Source organism: Callorhinus ursinus, unplaced genomic scaffold (genome assembly GCF_003265705.2).
Source record: "Callorhinus ursinus isolate GAN/ISIS: 27379988/994484 unplaced genomic scaffold, GSC_fseal_2.0 scaffold116, whole genome shotgun sequence".
In the NCBI taxonomy this organism is placed as follows: Eukaryota; Metazoa; Chordata; class Mammalia; order Carnivora; family Otariidae; genus Callorhinus; species Callorhinus ursinus.
This window is the reverse complement of record NW_027397178.1, coordinates 700,495-717,841: the sequence shown is the minus strand read 5'-3', so window position 1 is coordinate 717,841 and position 17,347 is coordinate 700,495. Positions and strand designations below refer to the sequence as shown.

Here is a 17,347-nt window from a genome sequence, read left to right as displayed (position 1 = left end):
CATCCTCCAAAGCTCTATGAAAAACTTGCAGGGAACAAAAGCTACGGAAAGCAAACCCGAGGAGATTACTTAGCCCAGGCCTGGCAACGGTGGGGCAAATCTGCCTCCAGCAAAGACATCTGAGAACCACCGCAACAGGCCCCTCCCCCAGATCAGCAAGAACAGCCAGCCAAGACTAAGAGTACCAATCAATGAGAACGGCAGAACTCCGGTGCTAGGGGAATACTGCATATAGAATTCATGGTTTTTTCCCCATGATTCTTTAGTCGTTCAAAGTTAATTTTTTTTAACTTTCATTTTTTTTTGGAATTTTTCTTTTTCCCTTTTTCAACCATCTTATCAATCCCTTTTTAAAAAAGCTTTTTTTATTTTTCATTTTTAGAGTCATATTCTATCCCTTCATAGTAGTTACCCTTATTTTTGGTGTGTATGTATATATATATATATAGTTCTCTCTTTAAAATTCTGGGATACAGTTTCTTCTAATGGACCAAAATATACCCTAAAACTCTAGTGTATGGCTTTATTCTAGTCTCCTACCTGATCACATTCTCTCCCCCTTTTTTTCTTAAATCCTCTTCTTTTTTCCACCAACTTATCAATTTCTTTTATAAAATCTTTTATAATTTTCACCTTTATGTTCATATTCCATCCCTTCATCGTATTTACCCTTATTTTTGTACATATATAAGTTTTTCTTTCTTTAAAATTTTTGGAGCCACTTTCTTCTAACAGACCAAAATATACCCAAAATCTAGGGTGTAGCACTGATCTATGCACCAGCCTGATCATATTTAATCATATTCTGGTTTGTTTGTTCTTATCTTTTTCTTTTTCTTTTTTCTTTCTTTCCCTTTCTTTTCCCCTGGTTTCAGGGCTCTTCTGATTTGTTTAGTGTATATCTTTCTGGTGTTGTTGTTACCCTCTTAGCATTTTGTTCTCTCATTGATCTATTCTCCTCTGGACAAAATGACAAGGCGGAAAAAATCACCTAAAAAAAAAAAAGAAAGAAAGAAAGAACAAGAGGCAGTACCGACTGCCAGGGACATAATCAATACAGACATTAGTAAGATGTCAGAACTAGAGTTCAGAATGATGATTTTAAAGATACTAGCTGGGCTTGAAAAAAGCATGGAAGATATTAGAGAAACCTTTTCTGGAGAAATAAAAGAACTAAAATCTAACCAAGTCAAAATCAAAAAGGCTATTAATGAGGTGCAATCAAAAATGGAGGCTCTAACTGCTAGGATAAATGAGGCAGAAGAGAGAATTACTGATATAGAAGACCAAATGATGGAAAATAAAGAAGTTGAGAAAAAGAGAGATAAACAACTACTGGATCATGAAGGGAGAATTCGAGAGATAAGTGATACCATAAGTTGAAACAATATTAGAATAAATGGGATCCCAGAAGAAGAAAGAGAGAGAGGGGCAGAAGGTATATTGTAACAAATTATAGCACAGAACTTCCCTAATTTGGGGAAGGAAACAGGCATCAAAATCCAGGAGACACAGAGAAACCCCCTCAAAATCAATAAAAATAGGTCAACGCCCCAATATCTAATAGTAAAACTTATGAGTCTCAGAGACAAAGAGAAAACACTAAAAGCAGCTCCGGAAAAGAGATTTGTAAACAACAACATTAGAAACATTAGATTGGCAACAGATCTATCCACAGAGACCTGGCAGGCCAGAGAGGACTGGCATGATATCTTCAGAGCACTAAATGAGAAAAATATGCAGCCAAGAATACTATACCCAGCTTGGCTGTCATTGAAAATAGAAGGAGAGCTAAAAAGCTTCCAGGACAAACAAAAACTAAAGGAATGTACAAACACGAGACCAGCCCTACAAGAAATCTTGAAAGGGGTCCTCTAAGCAAAAGGAGAGCCTAAAAGTAACATAGACCAGAAAGGAACACAGAAAATATACAGTAACAGTCACCTTACAGGGAATACAATGGCACTAAGTTCATCTTTCAATAGTTACCCTGAAGATAAATGGGCAATTGCTCCAATCAAAAGACACACAGTAACAGATGGTATAAAAAAACAAGACCCATTGATATGTTGTCTGCAAGGGACTCATTTTAGACCCAAAGACACCCCCAGATTGAAAGTGAGGGGGGTAAAAAACCATTTACCATGCTAATGGACACCAAAAGAAAGCTGGGATGGCAATCCTTATATCAGACAAATTAGATTTTAAACCAAAGACTATAAGAGATGAGGAAGGACACTATATCCTACTTAAAGGGTCTATCCAACAAGATCTAACAATTGTAAATATCTATGCCCAAAACATGGGAGCAGCCAATTATATAAGACAATTAATAACAAAAGCAAAGAAACACATCTACAGCAAAACAATAATAGTGGGGGACTTTAACACCCCCCTCACGTAAAAGGACAAATCATCTAAGCAAAAGATCAACAAGGAAATAAAGACTTTAAATGACACACTGGACCAAATGGACTTCACAGGTCAGAACATTCCATCCCAAAGCAAGGGAATACACATTCTTCTCTAGTGCCCATGGAACATTCTCCAGAAGAGATCACATCCTAGGTCACAAATCAGGTCTCAACTGGTACCAAAAGATTGGGATCATTCCCTGCATATTTTCAGACCATAATGCTCTGAAACTAGAACTCAATCACATGAGGAAAGTCAGAAAGAACTCAAATACATGGAGGCTAAAGAGCACCCTACTAAAGAATGAATGGGTCAACCAGGAAATTAAAGAAGAATTAAAACAATTCATGGAAACAAATGAAAATGAAAACACAACTATTCAAATCTTTGGGATGCAGCAAAGGCAGTCCTAAGAGGAGGGAATATAGCAATACAAGCCTTTCTCAAGAAACAAGAAAGGTCTCAAATACACAACCTAACCCTACACCTAAAGGAGCTAGAGATAGAACAGCAAATAAAACCTAAACCCATCAGGAGAAGAGAAATAATAAAGACCAGAGCAGAAATCAATGAACTAGAAACCAAAAGAACAGTAGAACAGATCAATGAAACTAGGAGCTGGTTCTTTGAAAGAATTAACAAGATTGATAAACCCCCGGCCAGACTTATCAAAAAGAGAAAGGACCCAAATAAATAAAATCGGGAATGAAAGAGGAGAGATCACAACTAACACCAAAGAAATACAAACAATTATAAGAACATATTATGAGCAACTCTCTGCCAGCTAATTAGATAATCTGGAAGAAATGGATGCATTCCGAGAGATGTATCAACTACCAAAAGTGAACCAGGAAGAAATAGAAAACCTGAACACACCTATAACCACTAAGGAAATTGAAGCAGTCATCAAAAATCTCCAAACAACCAAAGGCCCAGGGCCAGATGGCATCCCAGGGGAATTCTACCAAATATTTAAAGAAGAATTAATCCCTATTCTTCTGAAACTGTCTCAAAAAATAGAAATGGAAGGAAAACTTCCAAATTCGTTTTATGAGGCCAGCATTACCTTGATCCCTAAACCAGACAAAGACCCCAACACAAAGGAGAATTATAGACCAATATACTTGATGAACATGGATGCAAAAATTCTCACCAAAATACTAGCCAAAAGGATCCAACAGTACATTAAAGGATTCTTTACCACGACCAAGTGGGATTTATCCCTGAGCTGCAAGGTTGATTCAACATCTGCAAATCAATGTGATACATTAATAAAAGAAAGAACAAGAACCATATGATCCTCTCAATAGATGCAGAAAAAGCATTTGACAAAGGACAGCATCCTTTCTTGATGACAACTCTTTAGAATATAGGGATAGAGGATACATACCTCAATATCATAAAGCCATCTATGAAAAGCCCACAGCAAATATCATTCTCAGTGGGGAAAAACTGAGAACTTTCCCCCTAAGGACAGGAACACAGCAGGATGTCCACTATCACCACTGCTATTCAACATAGCATTAGATGTCCTAGCCACCACAATCAGACAACAAAAAGCAATAAAAGGCATTCGAATCGGCAAAGAAGAAGTCAAACTCTCACTCTTTGCAGAGGATATGATACTTCATGTGGAAAACCCATAAGACTCCACCCCAAAATTGCTAGAACTCATATAGGAATTCAGTAAAGTGGCAGGATATAAAATCAATGCACAGAAAATAGTGGCATTCCTATACACCAACAACAAAACAGAAAAAAGAGAAATTAAGGAGGCAATCCCATTTACAATTGCACCCAAAACCATAAGATACCTAGGAATAAATCTAACCAAAGAGGCAAAGGATCTGTACTCAGCAAACTATAAAATACTCATGAAAGAAATTGAGGAAGACATAAAGAAATGGAAAAATGTTCCATACTCATGGATTGGAAGAACAAACATTGTGAAAATGTCAATGCTACCTAGAGCACTCCACACATTCAATGCAATCCCCATCAAAATACCATCCATTTTTTTCAAAGAAATGGAACAAAGAATCCTAAAATTTGTATGGAACCAGAAAAGGCCCCGAATAGCCAGAGGAATGTTGAAAAAGAAAAGCAAAGCTGGCGGCATCACAATTCCGGACTTCCAGCTCTATTACAAAGCTGTCATCATCAAGACAGTAAGGTACTGGCACAAAAACAGACATATAGATCAATGGAACAGAATAGAGAGCCCAGAAATGGACCTTCACCTCTATGGTCAACTAATCTTCAACAAAGCAGGAAAGAAGGTCCAATGGAAAAAAGACAGTTTCTTCAACAAATGGTGTTGGGAAAATTGGACATGCACATGCAGAATGAAACTGGACCATTTCCTTACACCACACACAAAAATAGACTCAAAATGGTTCAAAGACCTAAATGTGAGACAGGAGTCCATCAAAATCCTAAAGGAGAACACAGACACCAAACTCTTCGACCTCAGCCACAGCAACTTCTTCCTAGAAACATCGCCAAAGGCAAGGGAAGCAAGGACAGAAATGAACTATTGGGACTTCATCAAGATAAGAAGCTTTTGCACAGCAAAGGAAACAGTCAACAAAACCAAAAGACAACTGACAGAATGGGAGAAGATATTTGCAAATGACATATCAGATAAAGGGCTAGTATCCAAAATCTGTAAAGAACTGACCAAACTCAACTCCCAAAGAACAAATGATCCAATCAAGAAATGGGCAGAAGATATGAACAGACATTTTTCCAAAGAAGATATCCAAATGGCCAATAGACACATGAAAAAGTGCTCAACATCGCTCAGCATCAGGGAAATCCAAATCCAAACCTCAATGAGTTACCACCTCACACCAGTCAGAATGGCTAAAATGAACAAACCAGGAAATGACAGATGTTGGTGGGGATGTGGAGAAAGGGGAACACTCCTACACTGTTGGTGGGAATGCAAGCTGGTGCAGCCACTCTGGTGGACAGTATGGAGGTTCCTCAAAAAGTTGAAAATAGAGCTACCATATGACCCAGCAATTGCACTACTGGGTATTTATCCCAAAGATACAAATGTAGGGATCCAAAGGGGTCCATGCACCCCGATGTTTATAGCAGCAATGTCCACAATAGCCAAAGTATGGAAAGAGCCAAGATATCCATTGACAGATGAGTGGATAAAGAAGTTGTGGTATATATACACAATGGAATATTATGCAGCCATCCAAAGGAATGAAATCTTGCCATTTGCAACAACATGGATGGAACTGGAGGGTATTATGTTGAGCGAAATAAGTCAATCAGAGAAAGACATGTATCATATGACCTCACTGATATGAGGAATTCTTAATCTCAGGAAACAAACTGAGGGTTCTAGAGGGGAGGGGGGTGAGGGGATGGGTTAGCCTGGTGATGGGTATTAAAAAGTGCACGTTCTGCATGGAGCACTGGGTGTTATACGCAAACAATGAATCATGGAACACTACATCAAAAACTAATAATGTAATGTATGGTGATAAACACAATATAATAATTAAAAAAAAAGTGCTTTGGGCCATCCCTGGACTGATTTCTTGAGCCTGTCTCTTCCTCTTTGTTGCTTTTGCTGGGACACATCCTCCCATACATTCAAAGAAAGGATACTTATAAAGTAAATATTATACATCTCTGCATGGCTGAAAAGGTCTTTTTCTACTATCATAGCTGATTGATGGTTTTGTTCTGCCTGGAATTCTAGGCTGAAAATCAGCTTCAGACACTTTTCTACCATATTGAAGGGTCCAGTGTTGTTATTGAATACTCTAATGCCTTTTGGGTTTTGCATACTTTTTGTGGCCTATATTTTTCTGTCTCTCTCGATAATTTTATAATTTTCTCAATCTCTAGGGTAATAGAATTGCATAATAATGTGCCTTAGTTATTGTTTCCTCATCCCTAGTGTGGACACTCAGTGCATCTTTTGTATCTGGACACACATTCCTGCTATGAGTTTTTCTTTCATTGTTTCTTTTAAATTCTTCCCCTCTGTCTTCTCTGTTCTCCTGGAAAAAATAGGAGTTGAAAGTTTTACCTCTTGCTTAGATTTTTCCTATTTTTCATTTCTTTGATTTTTAAAAATTCTACTTTCATGGAGACTTCTTTGACTCTATCTTTCAACCCTCTATTGATTTGTCTTAACTTTATTACTGTTTTTGTTTCCAAAAATAATATTTTTATTGTTTAGTTTTTTAAAGTATCATGTTCTCATTTCATGATTGCAAATATTATCTCTGATCAATGTGAAGATATCAGTGGTGATTAACAATGTAATAAAATTTTAAAAATAACAAAAAAAAGATACCAGTGGTTTTCAAAGTGAATTTTTTTGTGTTATATTAGATTCCACCAAATTGCTTTTGGCCTTCCTAAAGTCTCACTTTTTACTTCAGCATCTTATGTGTATTACAAAATTTGGCACCAAAATTTTGAACAAAATCTCTGGATCAATAGAGCAGAGCTGACCAACTGGTAGGCTTCTGATCAGAGTTTTAGCTAAGAGACAGCCATTCTATTTATGATCTCCAAAGGCAGAATGTGAAGGACTTCAATATAATTTAATTTCATAATGCAAAGAGGTCACTACTCTGTTGTGAAGTGTATACCTGTGTGAGCAATTGAAAGTGAAAAGAGAGGATGGAAGACTGAACCATTCTTGTCTCTTACTCTCCCTATTACTAGTCCTGAATCCCACCATCTCCCTTACCTGGTGTCCTGTCATCTCAAACATGTCAGGGATTCTGGAAGATAAATCTGTCTATTTCTCCTCAGTATCACCCTCAGTTGCTATTTCAGTGTTAGCCTTCTCCGTGTGGCCAAAGTAGTTGCCATACCTTTGTCTTCTCTCTTTCAAACATTTGTTGGAATATTTTGTCTGTGCAATCTAACTTCTGTCCTGTTTCCTTTGTTACTGTGAGTATAAACTTGTTTCCCCCTTGTTGTTGTTGTTGTTATCTTATTTAGATCTTAGGGGGGAAAGGGAAAACTAATGTAGCCCACAATTTAAAATATAAGTTCAGTATATTTATTTGTTTAAATAGGTATTAATAAAAAGGATAGACTGATCCTTTTCTGCAGAGGAAGGGTAATATGAAAAATATAAGGAAATGCAACAAAATGTTAGTGGTGATCATGTATGGAAAGCCTAAGTGCAGAGAAACCATTTTAAAGAGTTTTCAAAAGTCTCACTCACCAACTATTATCAACATCGTAGTATCCACCTCCAGTGAAAAGGAGAGACTGGTAAATGCAATGTTTCAGTGTGGTCACCATAAATAATATCAAGTCTCTGTTACTCAGGAAAAGAAAGGAACAATGGATACTGGAGTAACAACAGGTAGACTCTGTCACAAGAATCTCTTGGGCATCCAGTACTGTGCCATATCCGGGGAGTGGAAAAGAAGTAAGATACATTATTTATATCCTTAATAAGTTGTAGAAATGAGATAAAGCCCACTAAGGGAACAAAAACCAGAAAGAAATAAGTGTCTGAAAGCATTTTATAAACTATATGGTGGTGTGTTTAGGGCACACAGAGAATAAATGTTGGATGAAATTAATCAGGGCAGAATTCTTGAAAGATATGAGTCATGAAACAAGATCTAAAAAGTTCCTCAGAGGGTGCCTAGCTGGCTTAGTCAGTGGAGCATACAACTCATGATCTTGGGGTTGTAAGCTCAAGCCCCAGGTGGGGTATAGAGACTGTTTAAAAATAAAATCTTGGGGTGCCTGGGTGGCTCAGTGGTTGAGTGTCAGACTCTTGGTTTCAGTTCAGGTATGATCTTAGGGTCATGAGATCAAAGCCACATCAGGCTTTATGCTCAGCAGGGAGTCTGCTTGAAGATTCTCTCCCTCTGCCCCCCCATGAGCTCACACACACACACACACACACACACACACACACTCTATCTCTCTCTCTCCAAAATAAGTAATATAAACCTTTAAAAAATAAAATAAAATCTTAATAAGTAAAAAAAATTAAAATTTCCTCAGAATAAAACTGCCTTTTCTGAAGTAGGCTACCCAGCTATTCTACCCAGCTATTACACTTCTGTTTTTAAGAGAAATGGTTAGATTCCTCAGAGATATCTTTCTCTTGTAACCTCATTCTAAATCATTCAATTACAGATTAAGAAAGCTTAATTTTAACTGAAGGGGTATACAGCAGTTAAATGAGATGCTGAGTTGTAGTCTTTACTCTCCTACTCTAAAAATAAAAGAAGATAAACCTTGACAGTATGGAATGGTTTAAGTTTAGCCCACCCAAAGACAGAAAAAGAAAACCGTCTCAAATTATTGCCCATTCAATGAAACCTTGTACAAGATAGTTGAATTTTAGAGACTATTCCTTAAAATCATTAATAAGTTACAGAGCACTGAAGGTATCAGCAAATTCTCTGGTTTTGCAATTCTTCTAAGCTATCCCTTCTGCTTTTCCTTCAAGGAGACCTTGCGACTCCATATCCATTTCATGGCATTCTTTACATCCTCATTCCTTAGAGTGTAGATGAGTGGGTTTAACATTGGGGTGATGGTAGTATAGAACACAGACACAGTCTTATCTAGTGGGAAAGTAGTGGATGGACGGAGATAAATAAAGATACAAGGGACAAAGAAGAAAGTTACTACAGTGAAATGAGACCCACAGGTCGAGAGAGCCTTGCGCCGGCTCTCTGAAGACCGCTTGCGAAGACTAAATAGAATGACAGTGTAGGAGGCCAGAAGAATGAGGAAGCACCCCAGAGAGATGAGACCACTGTTGGCAATCACCAACATGTTTACCAGGGTTGCATCAGCACAGGCAAGTTTTAGGACTGGGTGGACATCACAAAAGTAGTGGTCAATGACCTGATAATTGCAGAAAGGCAGCTGAAAGGTCAGGAGGGTCTGAAAAAAGGAATGACCCAGGGCTCCCAACCAGGACAGTGATGCCAGCACAATACAAGTATTGGCACTCATGATGGTAGTATAACGGAGAGAGTGGCAGATGGCAGCATAGCGGTCAAAAGCCATAACGGTCAAGACAAAAATCTCAGCACAACCAAAAAAGTGGAAGGTAAACATCTGAGTTACACAGCCCCAGTAGGAAATGGTCTTTTTCTCGGAAACAAAGTCTGCAATCATCTTGGGTGCTGTGGCGGAGGAATAGGCAATGTCCACAAAGGACAGGTTACTGAGGAAGAAATACATGGGTGTATGGAGCCGGGGATCAGAAAAGACCGTAAGCAGAATGAGCAGATTTCCCACCATGATCACAATATAGAATAGGAGAAATAAGGCAAAGAACATCAGTTGCACTCCAGGATCTTGGGAAAGTCCTAGGAATATAAACTCAGTGACATTGTTAGCCACTTCTGTGGGGACCCAGGTGATACTTGTTTGGTGACTCTGGTTCCCTGCAAAAATAAATAAATATCATAAACCACTGTAAGCATGGCAAAGCCTAACAGGAAAATATTTAAGTGATGAAAATACTTAAGTGATCTTAAATAGTATATAAAATTCTTCATATTTCTTGAACACAGTTAATGGGTATTTTCCTCACCATTAATTTTCTTACCACATTATTTACTCACATTGTTACACGTAGGCCTATAGTTCCTTTTCCCCAAATAATAATCTAGAGAATATGAGGGGTTTTTAAATTGGATTTAATGTTCTCTAATCCTCCCTCTTTCTCTGCCCCCCCCCTCTCATTTTGCCAGAAATTCTCTTTGGGTTGGAAAATTTTAAATTAATTATTGAGTGGCTAAGTTAATTTTGGAGGGTTAAGATAAATGCAAGAAGTCAGAACCTGAGATTTGATGCCAAATTTCTGAGATGAATCTTTTTTAACATAATGTACACAGATCAACTTTAGGAGAATAACATTCTACTTAATCAAGTGAGAAAATCTGTTTTTAGTTTCTAAATTAGGTTGGAAGTTTCGGTACAATTAAAAATTAAGTTGTTTTTAGCGACCAAGAACAACCGATACAGAGGCCTCCTGCTCACCAATAACCCATGCTTACAAATCACATTGGGGGGTTTGAGTCCTAAGCCTTGATCTGCATGTGAAAATTCCATTTTGCTTACCAGTAAGGAATACCTGAGGAGTGGTCAAGCTATACAGAGAAATACTTTTCCCTGTGTTGCTCTAAAGAGTTGAAAAGTTTGAAACTTATTGAGACTCCTATCATCCTCAGTCCTTTTGCCTTGAAAAAGCCCTCTCTCTGTAATCATAGGTAAGCATCAGGAATAAAATTTCCCATACAGATAATTCTATAAATGATAGTTAAAGAATAAGTGTCTGACACCATTTTACAAACTATATACAGGGATCCTCAGGGCATGTAGATAAAAATATTGGGTAAAAATTATCAGGGAAGAATTCTTGAAAGAGATAAATCATGAGACAAGATCTAAAGAAGTTCCTCAGAATAAAAATGGCTTTTTTGAACCATTGCAAATTACTAGCTATCTTCCATCTTTGCTAGGAACACCTCTTTTCTGCCTGGATAGTGGAAGCTGAGTAATTTAAGTTTGAGCATCCCTACCAACTGGATTACTTTAAGTAAATCTATTTATTCTTTCTGAATCTCAGTTTTCTCATTTATAAAAGATGGGTGATACAGTTATTTTACTTCACAAAGCTGTTACAGAAGTAAAATGAGATCATTTGTGTAACTTTTTTTTTTATTTATGAGGTGGCTTCCTTTGTAATTTGAATCTGTGAAGTGGGATCTTTCTAGTAAGTAGAAGTTTTAATTTGATCTATTTGTCTATTATATAAAAATTATATAGACAATATATAGATTGTCTATAGACAGTAGAAATAGAAAATTTAAAATTCATCCATAATTTTATTCCTGAAGTAATAAACTATAGTATCTGTCCATTTCCATTGAAGACATATTCTTAATAGTAGTGATACTGGTAGTAAACACTTACTAAGCACTTTACTATGTGCAGGATTGTATGCTAAACTATTAGGATATGTCCCCTCATTCTATACTCACAGCAACATTGTAATTTCAATCTCCATTTTAAAGAGCACCAAATTTTTAAGAGGTTAGGTAAATCATCCAATATAACACAGTCAGTAAGAGGCTGGTATTTGAATTGAACCATCCTAATTCCAAAACCCACACAATACATATCCCCTTAAATAAATGAAAAAGGGGTAGAATGATAAGTAAACAAATGATAATGATAGATGATAAATAAATAGATGATAGATAGAAAGAAAAGTAGATGGATAAATTTCTCATGAAAAAGAATTGCATTAAAAATAATCAAGTGCTCTCTTATGGTGCAAAGTCCTTTGATTAGAGAACATGCTCCACTAAAATCTTTGAACATTCTGACACTATACCAGCAAAGCTAAATTGTGCGCAGTCATAACCAATTGACAGAATCATAAGGGTTGAGAAAATATTTAGGTAATAATAGAAAACGCTTATATTGTACTTACTGTGTGCTAAGTATTGTTCTAAGTGGTAGTGATTCACTTAATTCTCATAACATTCATACAGTGCAAGCTATCGTCATCATCCCCACTTCAGAAATGAGGAAACTGAAGCACAAAGTGCATAACTTGTGCAAGTTCACAGAGTGAGGTAATTGGCAGAGCTGGTATCTGAACCTAGGCAATGGAAAGTTTATTTTCTTAATGAATTTGCATACTGCTTGGGCTGTGGGCATCAAAATCAGCATATGTTCTTTTCCATTTGAAAGTCTTAAACTTTCTTTAAGAGTCAAAAGACACCTTTCTGCTAATCGTGAATTTTTTTAAAAAAGCTATATCCAGTTTTTACAAGCAGAGACTACAGTTGCAACTGGCAAGATCATCACAACATTCAGAATCTGTACCCAACTTGGCTTAAATTTACAATGAGAATGCAATGACTGATGTGATACTGGTCTTTAATCTTGACATTATTTCACTGACTGTGGTGACAACCAAATAGATGAGGCCCACATGTAAACCAGCAATCACAGTTCCGGAGGAGAGTCAGGAACACCTCTCCAAAGAAGGTCTTCACTGAGTGGAATTTTGAAAGGTCAGCTAGAGTTAACCTGATGATGAAGAGGACTGCAGGGTGATGACACAGAAGAGAAGACAGGGCAGGAAGGATGTTCTAGGCCTAGTTAATTAAGGTATATAAAGGGAAAGGGTATAAATCATCATAGCATCCCCTCTAGGGAATGCCAACACGTTTGATAGAGTTCATCACAGAATCCATGAAGGGAAGTGTCAGGAAGTGAGGCTAAAAAGGAAGAGGAGATCAGGTCATAGTCTTGTGGGTTAAGTTTGAGGAGTTGGAATTTATCATGAATGATATGTGGGATCATAAAGAAAGATCACTGCTGCAGCAGGAGGGCAGCGGCAGCAGGAATGGGAGGTGGTGGAGAGTAACTGTTACAAAGAAGCCTGAAACTCAGCTTTCCTAGATTCAAATTCAAGCTCCCTTATTAGCTCACACTCTGACTTCAGGAAAGTTACTTAACTTCCCTTTGCCTCAGTTTTCTCAAGGGTTAAAAGTGGATAAGAATAGTACACACTACATAAGTGCTGTACAGGTGGCACACTGTAAGTGAATATTTAATTATCATCACCCATCTTAGTGACTGGAGAACATGCTGAATGCAAGGAGGGAAAAAAGCATGGATAAGAGTCATCTTAGGATGCTAAACTTACTATGTTCATCTCCTAATTCCCATTTATATGTATCTCCATGTCTTCTATGTTTAGAAAATGTATCTACTGCTGTCACCCACTTTCTCAAATATGTTCTTTGACTAGAGTAGTACCAGAATATAGTCCATATTCTTTTGTTTAATCAATTAATTAGCATATAGTATATTATTAGTTTCAGAGGTAAAGTTTAGTAATTCATCAATTGCATATAAAACCCAGTGCTCATTACATCAAGTGCCCTCCTTAATGTCCATCACACAGTTACCACATCCCCTCCAGGAACTCTGTTTTTTTCCTATAGTTAAGAGTCTCATATGGTTTGTCCCCCTCTCTGCTCTCATTTTATTTCTCCTTCCCTTCCCCTATGTTCATCTTTTTGTTTCTTAAATTCCACATATGAGTGAAATCATATGATATTTGTCTTTCTCTGACTGTATAGTCCATATTCTTGAATGGCTTCCTTTCAGAGTTCAGGCAAGATGACCCAAAGATGTTTGGGCAGCTGCTATATTCTTCCTGAATAGTGGCTATGTCAACATTATCTGGGGTCCCCTCAGGGGCTGAGAAAACTATTCCAAGTCTAAGACCTTTTTTCTGGTCAATGGTAATTATCTAGCTAAATTCAAGGGACCAGATGAAACGAGGTCCTCTGAACTTCACCATTTTGCCTCCCTTCCCATCTGAGTTTTAGCAAACTTTAAAATGAAATTTTAACTGAAAACAGTTTAATCCATCAATACAATGGATACAATCTTTTTACTATCTTCACTGGGAGAAAGAGCACACCATTTAAAGATAGAACACTAGGGCCTGACTCAACAGCTCTGCCTCTTACAGGTTATGTGATCTTAACACAATTTTCCTCATTTCCATTAACTTCAAAGTCCTCCCCTGGGAAAGAACAATGTCACCCATGTAAAGATCAAATTAATCAGTGGACATAAAAGCAACAAGTTAACAGTAAATCTAAGTCATAACCATTTCAGTAAAAGATTTCAAAAGCATCAGTATCAAATGTCTTAACACTGTGGACGAGGGCCTATATGGATGGATCATTTTCACTGGTCTGTCCAGGTTCTTAGGTCAAATTTGGTTTCTCAGATAATGCCAAAGAATATATACTAGTTATAATGGTGTTAGAGAAATAAGATTGCTCCCTTATTTCCATTCATAAGCCCACCTAAATTACTTCAAATAAAACAAATAGCAAGACTACAACTCCCTGAAATTCTCTGGGAAAGAGATTTAGTCTTTAGTTTCATCTGTGAGTGATTTGCAAGGAAAGAGATCAAATACTCTAGATCACTTTCCTAACAGCAAGTTCCCACAGCTAGCTCTTTGTGCAATAGTGTCCTTGACGTCAATATACCTCATAGAGACATTATGACATATGCACATGTTTTCATGTCTCTGGTCACTTGACGTCATTTTATTACCTGTCAAGTCTTTGAACTTTTACCTATAGAAACATTTAAAGTCCCATTTATCCTATTCCTCTAACTGTCCACAACAGATGAAGTAACTTACTAAGTATTTGTGGAACTGAGAAATAAAGAATAATAATATAAGTAAAGTCTTGAAAAAAATCTGCACATGTATAAATGTAAAACAATGTAGACTATTCAAGGTACCCTCTATATTATCTTCTACATTTCACACAGCACTAATATTTATTTATCCTTTCAACTGTTAAATATTTTTGGTTTTTTTTTAAAGATTTTATTTATTTATTTGAGAGAGAGAATGAGAGAGAGAGAGGGTCAGAGGGAGAAGCAGACTCCCTGCCGAGCAGGGAGCCCGATGCGGGACTCGATCCCAGGACTCCAGGATCATGACCCGAGCCGAAGGCAGTCGCTTAACCAACTGAGCCAGCCAGGCGCCCCTCAACTGTTAAATATTTTTGGAGCACATTCTCTGTGTCTGGTATTGTGCTGTGAACATAAAAAATAAAACCTCATATCTGACATAAAGCCTTTCATTTTAGAGTAATACCCTTAAAAGACCTTCTCAAATCCTCTTAGATTGGACCATAACTTATGTAAAATCCTATACTTATGTAGATGAAAAAGAAACAAGCTTAGTGATCCTTGACTTTATTCTATTCATCTAACCATTGGTGAAAGCAGTGAAGTGCAGAGAGGAAATTGAATTATCTAGGCTTCACTGTTAGTGTAAAGCTAGAACTAAATTCCAATTGAAATAATATTGATATACTTTAAATTACAGTAAACTATTTCCTAAATTACTTAATAGAATTATTAGAACAGATGTTGTAAGTGGATGAAGAACTTAAAGATTCTTTTTTATCCCTGAATATAATTTGAATCAATGAAAAGTGCTCTTGCTTTTCAAGAGCATTACAGGTTGTTAACTGTCATTACAGATAGGAAACTTACCCTGGCCCTCTTCTTGAGTGTGATTCCACGACATAGATTTGGACAATATGAGATCTTCTTGGATCAATAAACCTTTCTGAGATGGAAAATGGATCTGTACCTCGATATTCACGCTAAAAGATTGAAATCTATATTCTGATGCTTCTCTTAAGTGTGTGTCGCATTTCACAAAAGGATCACACCTACAGAATGAGAAGGGGTCCTATGTTATTTATCCCCCCTACCCTCCTCTCAGAAGATTCAATGAGCTTATAGCCATGCCATGGCTTCTGATCTGGACTGTAAGACTTTACTTCTATATTCCTGACTGCCAAGAGAGAGATTCTGCCAGCAATCTTTATACATCATCACAGCCCTGAGGGAATGGCTGGCCAGGTGATTAGGTAGCATCTGGAGAATATTTTTAGGCAGAGAAAATGCAAGTATAATTCCCACTAAGGAACCCCTTGTAAAACTATATTGAAGGTTAATTGGTAAATTACTAGTTAAAAATATGCAGGCCATTTTTACAGCTTTGCACAATTTATTCAAAGTTGGTGCAAGGGAAGGTGGGTGATGCTCAGTATCACAATATTGCACCACTAGCCCAAGTATATTAGTTTATAAAACTATTAAACTGTTTTCAGTTAAAATTTCATTTTAAAGTTTGCTAAAACTCAGATGGGAAGGGAGGCAAGATGGTGAAGTTCAGAGGACCTCATTTCATCTGGTCCCTTGAATTTAGCTAGATAATTATCAAATCAGTCTGAGCACCTATGAATTCAACCTGAGATGTAAGAAAAAAATATCTGGAACTTTACAAGCTGAAAAGCCACTCTTTGCAAGGTAGGAGATATGGAGAAGTGAATCTGAGGAGATATATCATATCAGGGGGGTGGGAGGGCAGAGGGAGCCTCAGTAAGCCGGCTACCAGAAAGTGATATAGCACCAGAAGGCAAAATCAGAACCCTTAGAAATGTGCTCTAGTGAGAGACATCCATGCCTGAAAGGTGCTCAGGTGGTGAAACAGGGCAGATTTTTAGGTGGGACAGTGTGGTCTCAGGATCCCCAGAGTCACAGAAAGAACAGGGATGCCTGAACTGGTAGAGTTCCCAGCACTGGAATAGGGAAACTGGTTATGGTCAGTGAGCCCTAGAGTGGGCTGTCAGTTTGATTCACCATAAACTTTGAGCCGTGGCTGGGTCAGTTGACTGCTCTCTGCATGGGGACCCTGCAAAGGACAGAAACACAGGGGCTCTCTACCTTCCCCTGGGAGCGGGGGGTGGAACAGATATGCACATGCCCAAGAAACAGCTCTCAGGGCAGGGAGCCCTGTAAAATACAATAACTGGGGAACCTTCTGCCTTCCCCCAGGAGGATCGGTGTGGGCGCACACTGGAGGAGTCTGCAGAGTTTGGCACACACAAAAGTGAAGACCATTTATCTCTGAGGGTTTACTGAAGGTGGGACAATGATCTTTCGGCTCTGGGGCTGGAGATCCAGGCATGGCCATTTTTATTTTGATTCTCTAAAGGGGTGCTGAAAGCCTTCAGGGAACAAAAGCCACACAGAGCAACCAAACACAGCTTACACTGAACCCAGCCCCCTGGCAAGGAGTAGTGCACCTCTGCCCAGGCAAAGTTGCCTGAGAATCAGCACAGCAGGCCCCTCCCTCAGAAGACCAACTGGAAGAACAGGTGAACAGCAAGTTTACTGGCAACACAAGTCTATAAAACTCTAGCACTAGAAGAAAATAGTGTATGGAATTCAAGGTTTTCTCTCATGATTCGTTTATCTTTCAGTTTAAAATTTTCCATTTCCAGGCACCTGGGTGGCTCAGATGGTTAAGCGTCTG

General features: G+C 37.9%; 1 protein-coding gene across 1 annotated transcript; it reads right to left on the bottom strand.

The window, feature by feature from the left end:
- Window positions 1–8,856: 8,856 nt before the first annotated feature.
- On the bottom strand, window positions 8,857–16,999 carry LOC112832880 (olfactory receptor 4S2-like). Its single transcript, XM_025883726.1, has 3 exons — window positions 16,836–16,999; window positions 15,514–15,695; window positions 8,857–9,833 (listed from the first exon to the last, which is right to left on the bottom strand). The coding sequence occupies exons 1-3, from the start codon at window positions 16,997–16,999 to the stop codon at window positions 8,857–8,859; spliced, it is 1,323 nt and encodes a 440-aa protein (XP_025739511.1).
- Window positions 17,000–17,347: the final 348 nt, after the last annotated feature.

What these genes read in the sequence shown, in the direction of transcription:
- LOC112832880 (XM_025883726.1), bottom strand. Translation starts at nt 16,999, where the DNA reads ATGCCTGGATCTCCAGCCCCAGAGCCGAAAGATCATTGTCCCACCTTC. An exon ending in CAGAAGGTTCCCCAGTTATT is followed by an intron (nt 15,696 to 16,835) that starts GTATTTTACAGG and finishes CTCATTCTGTAG; the next exon opens with GTGTGATCCTTTTGTGAAAT. An exon ending in CACTCAAGAAGAGGGCCAGG is followed by an intron (nt 9,834 to 15,513) that starts GTAAGTTTCCTA and finishes TTATTTTTGCAG; the next exon opens with GGAACCAGAGTCACCAAACA.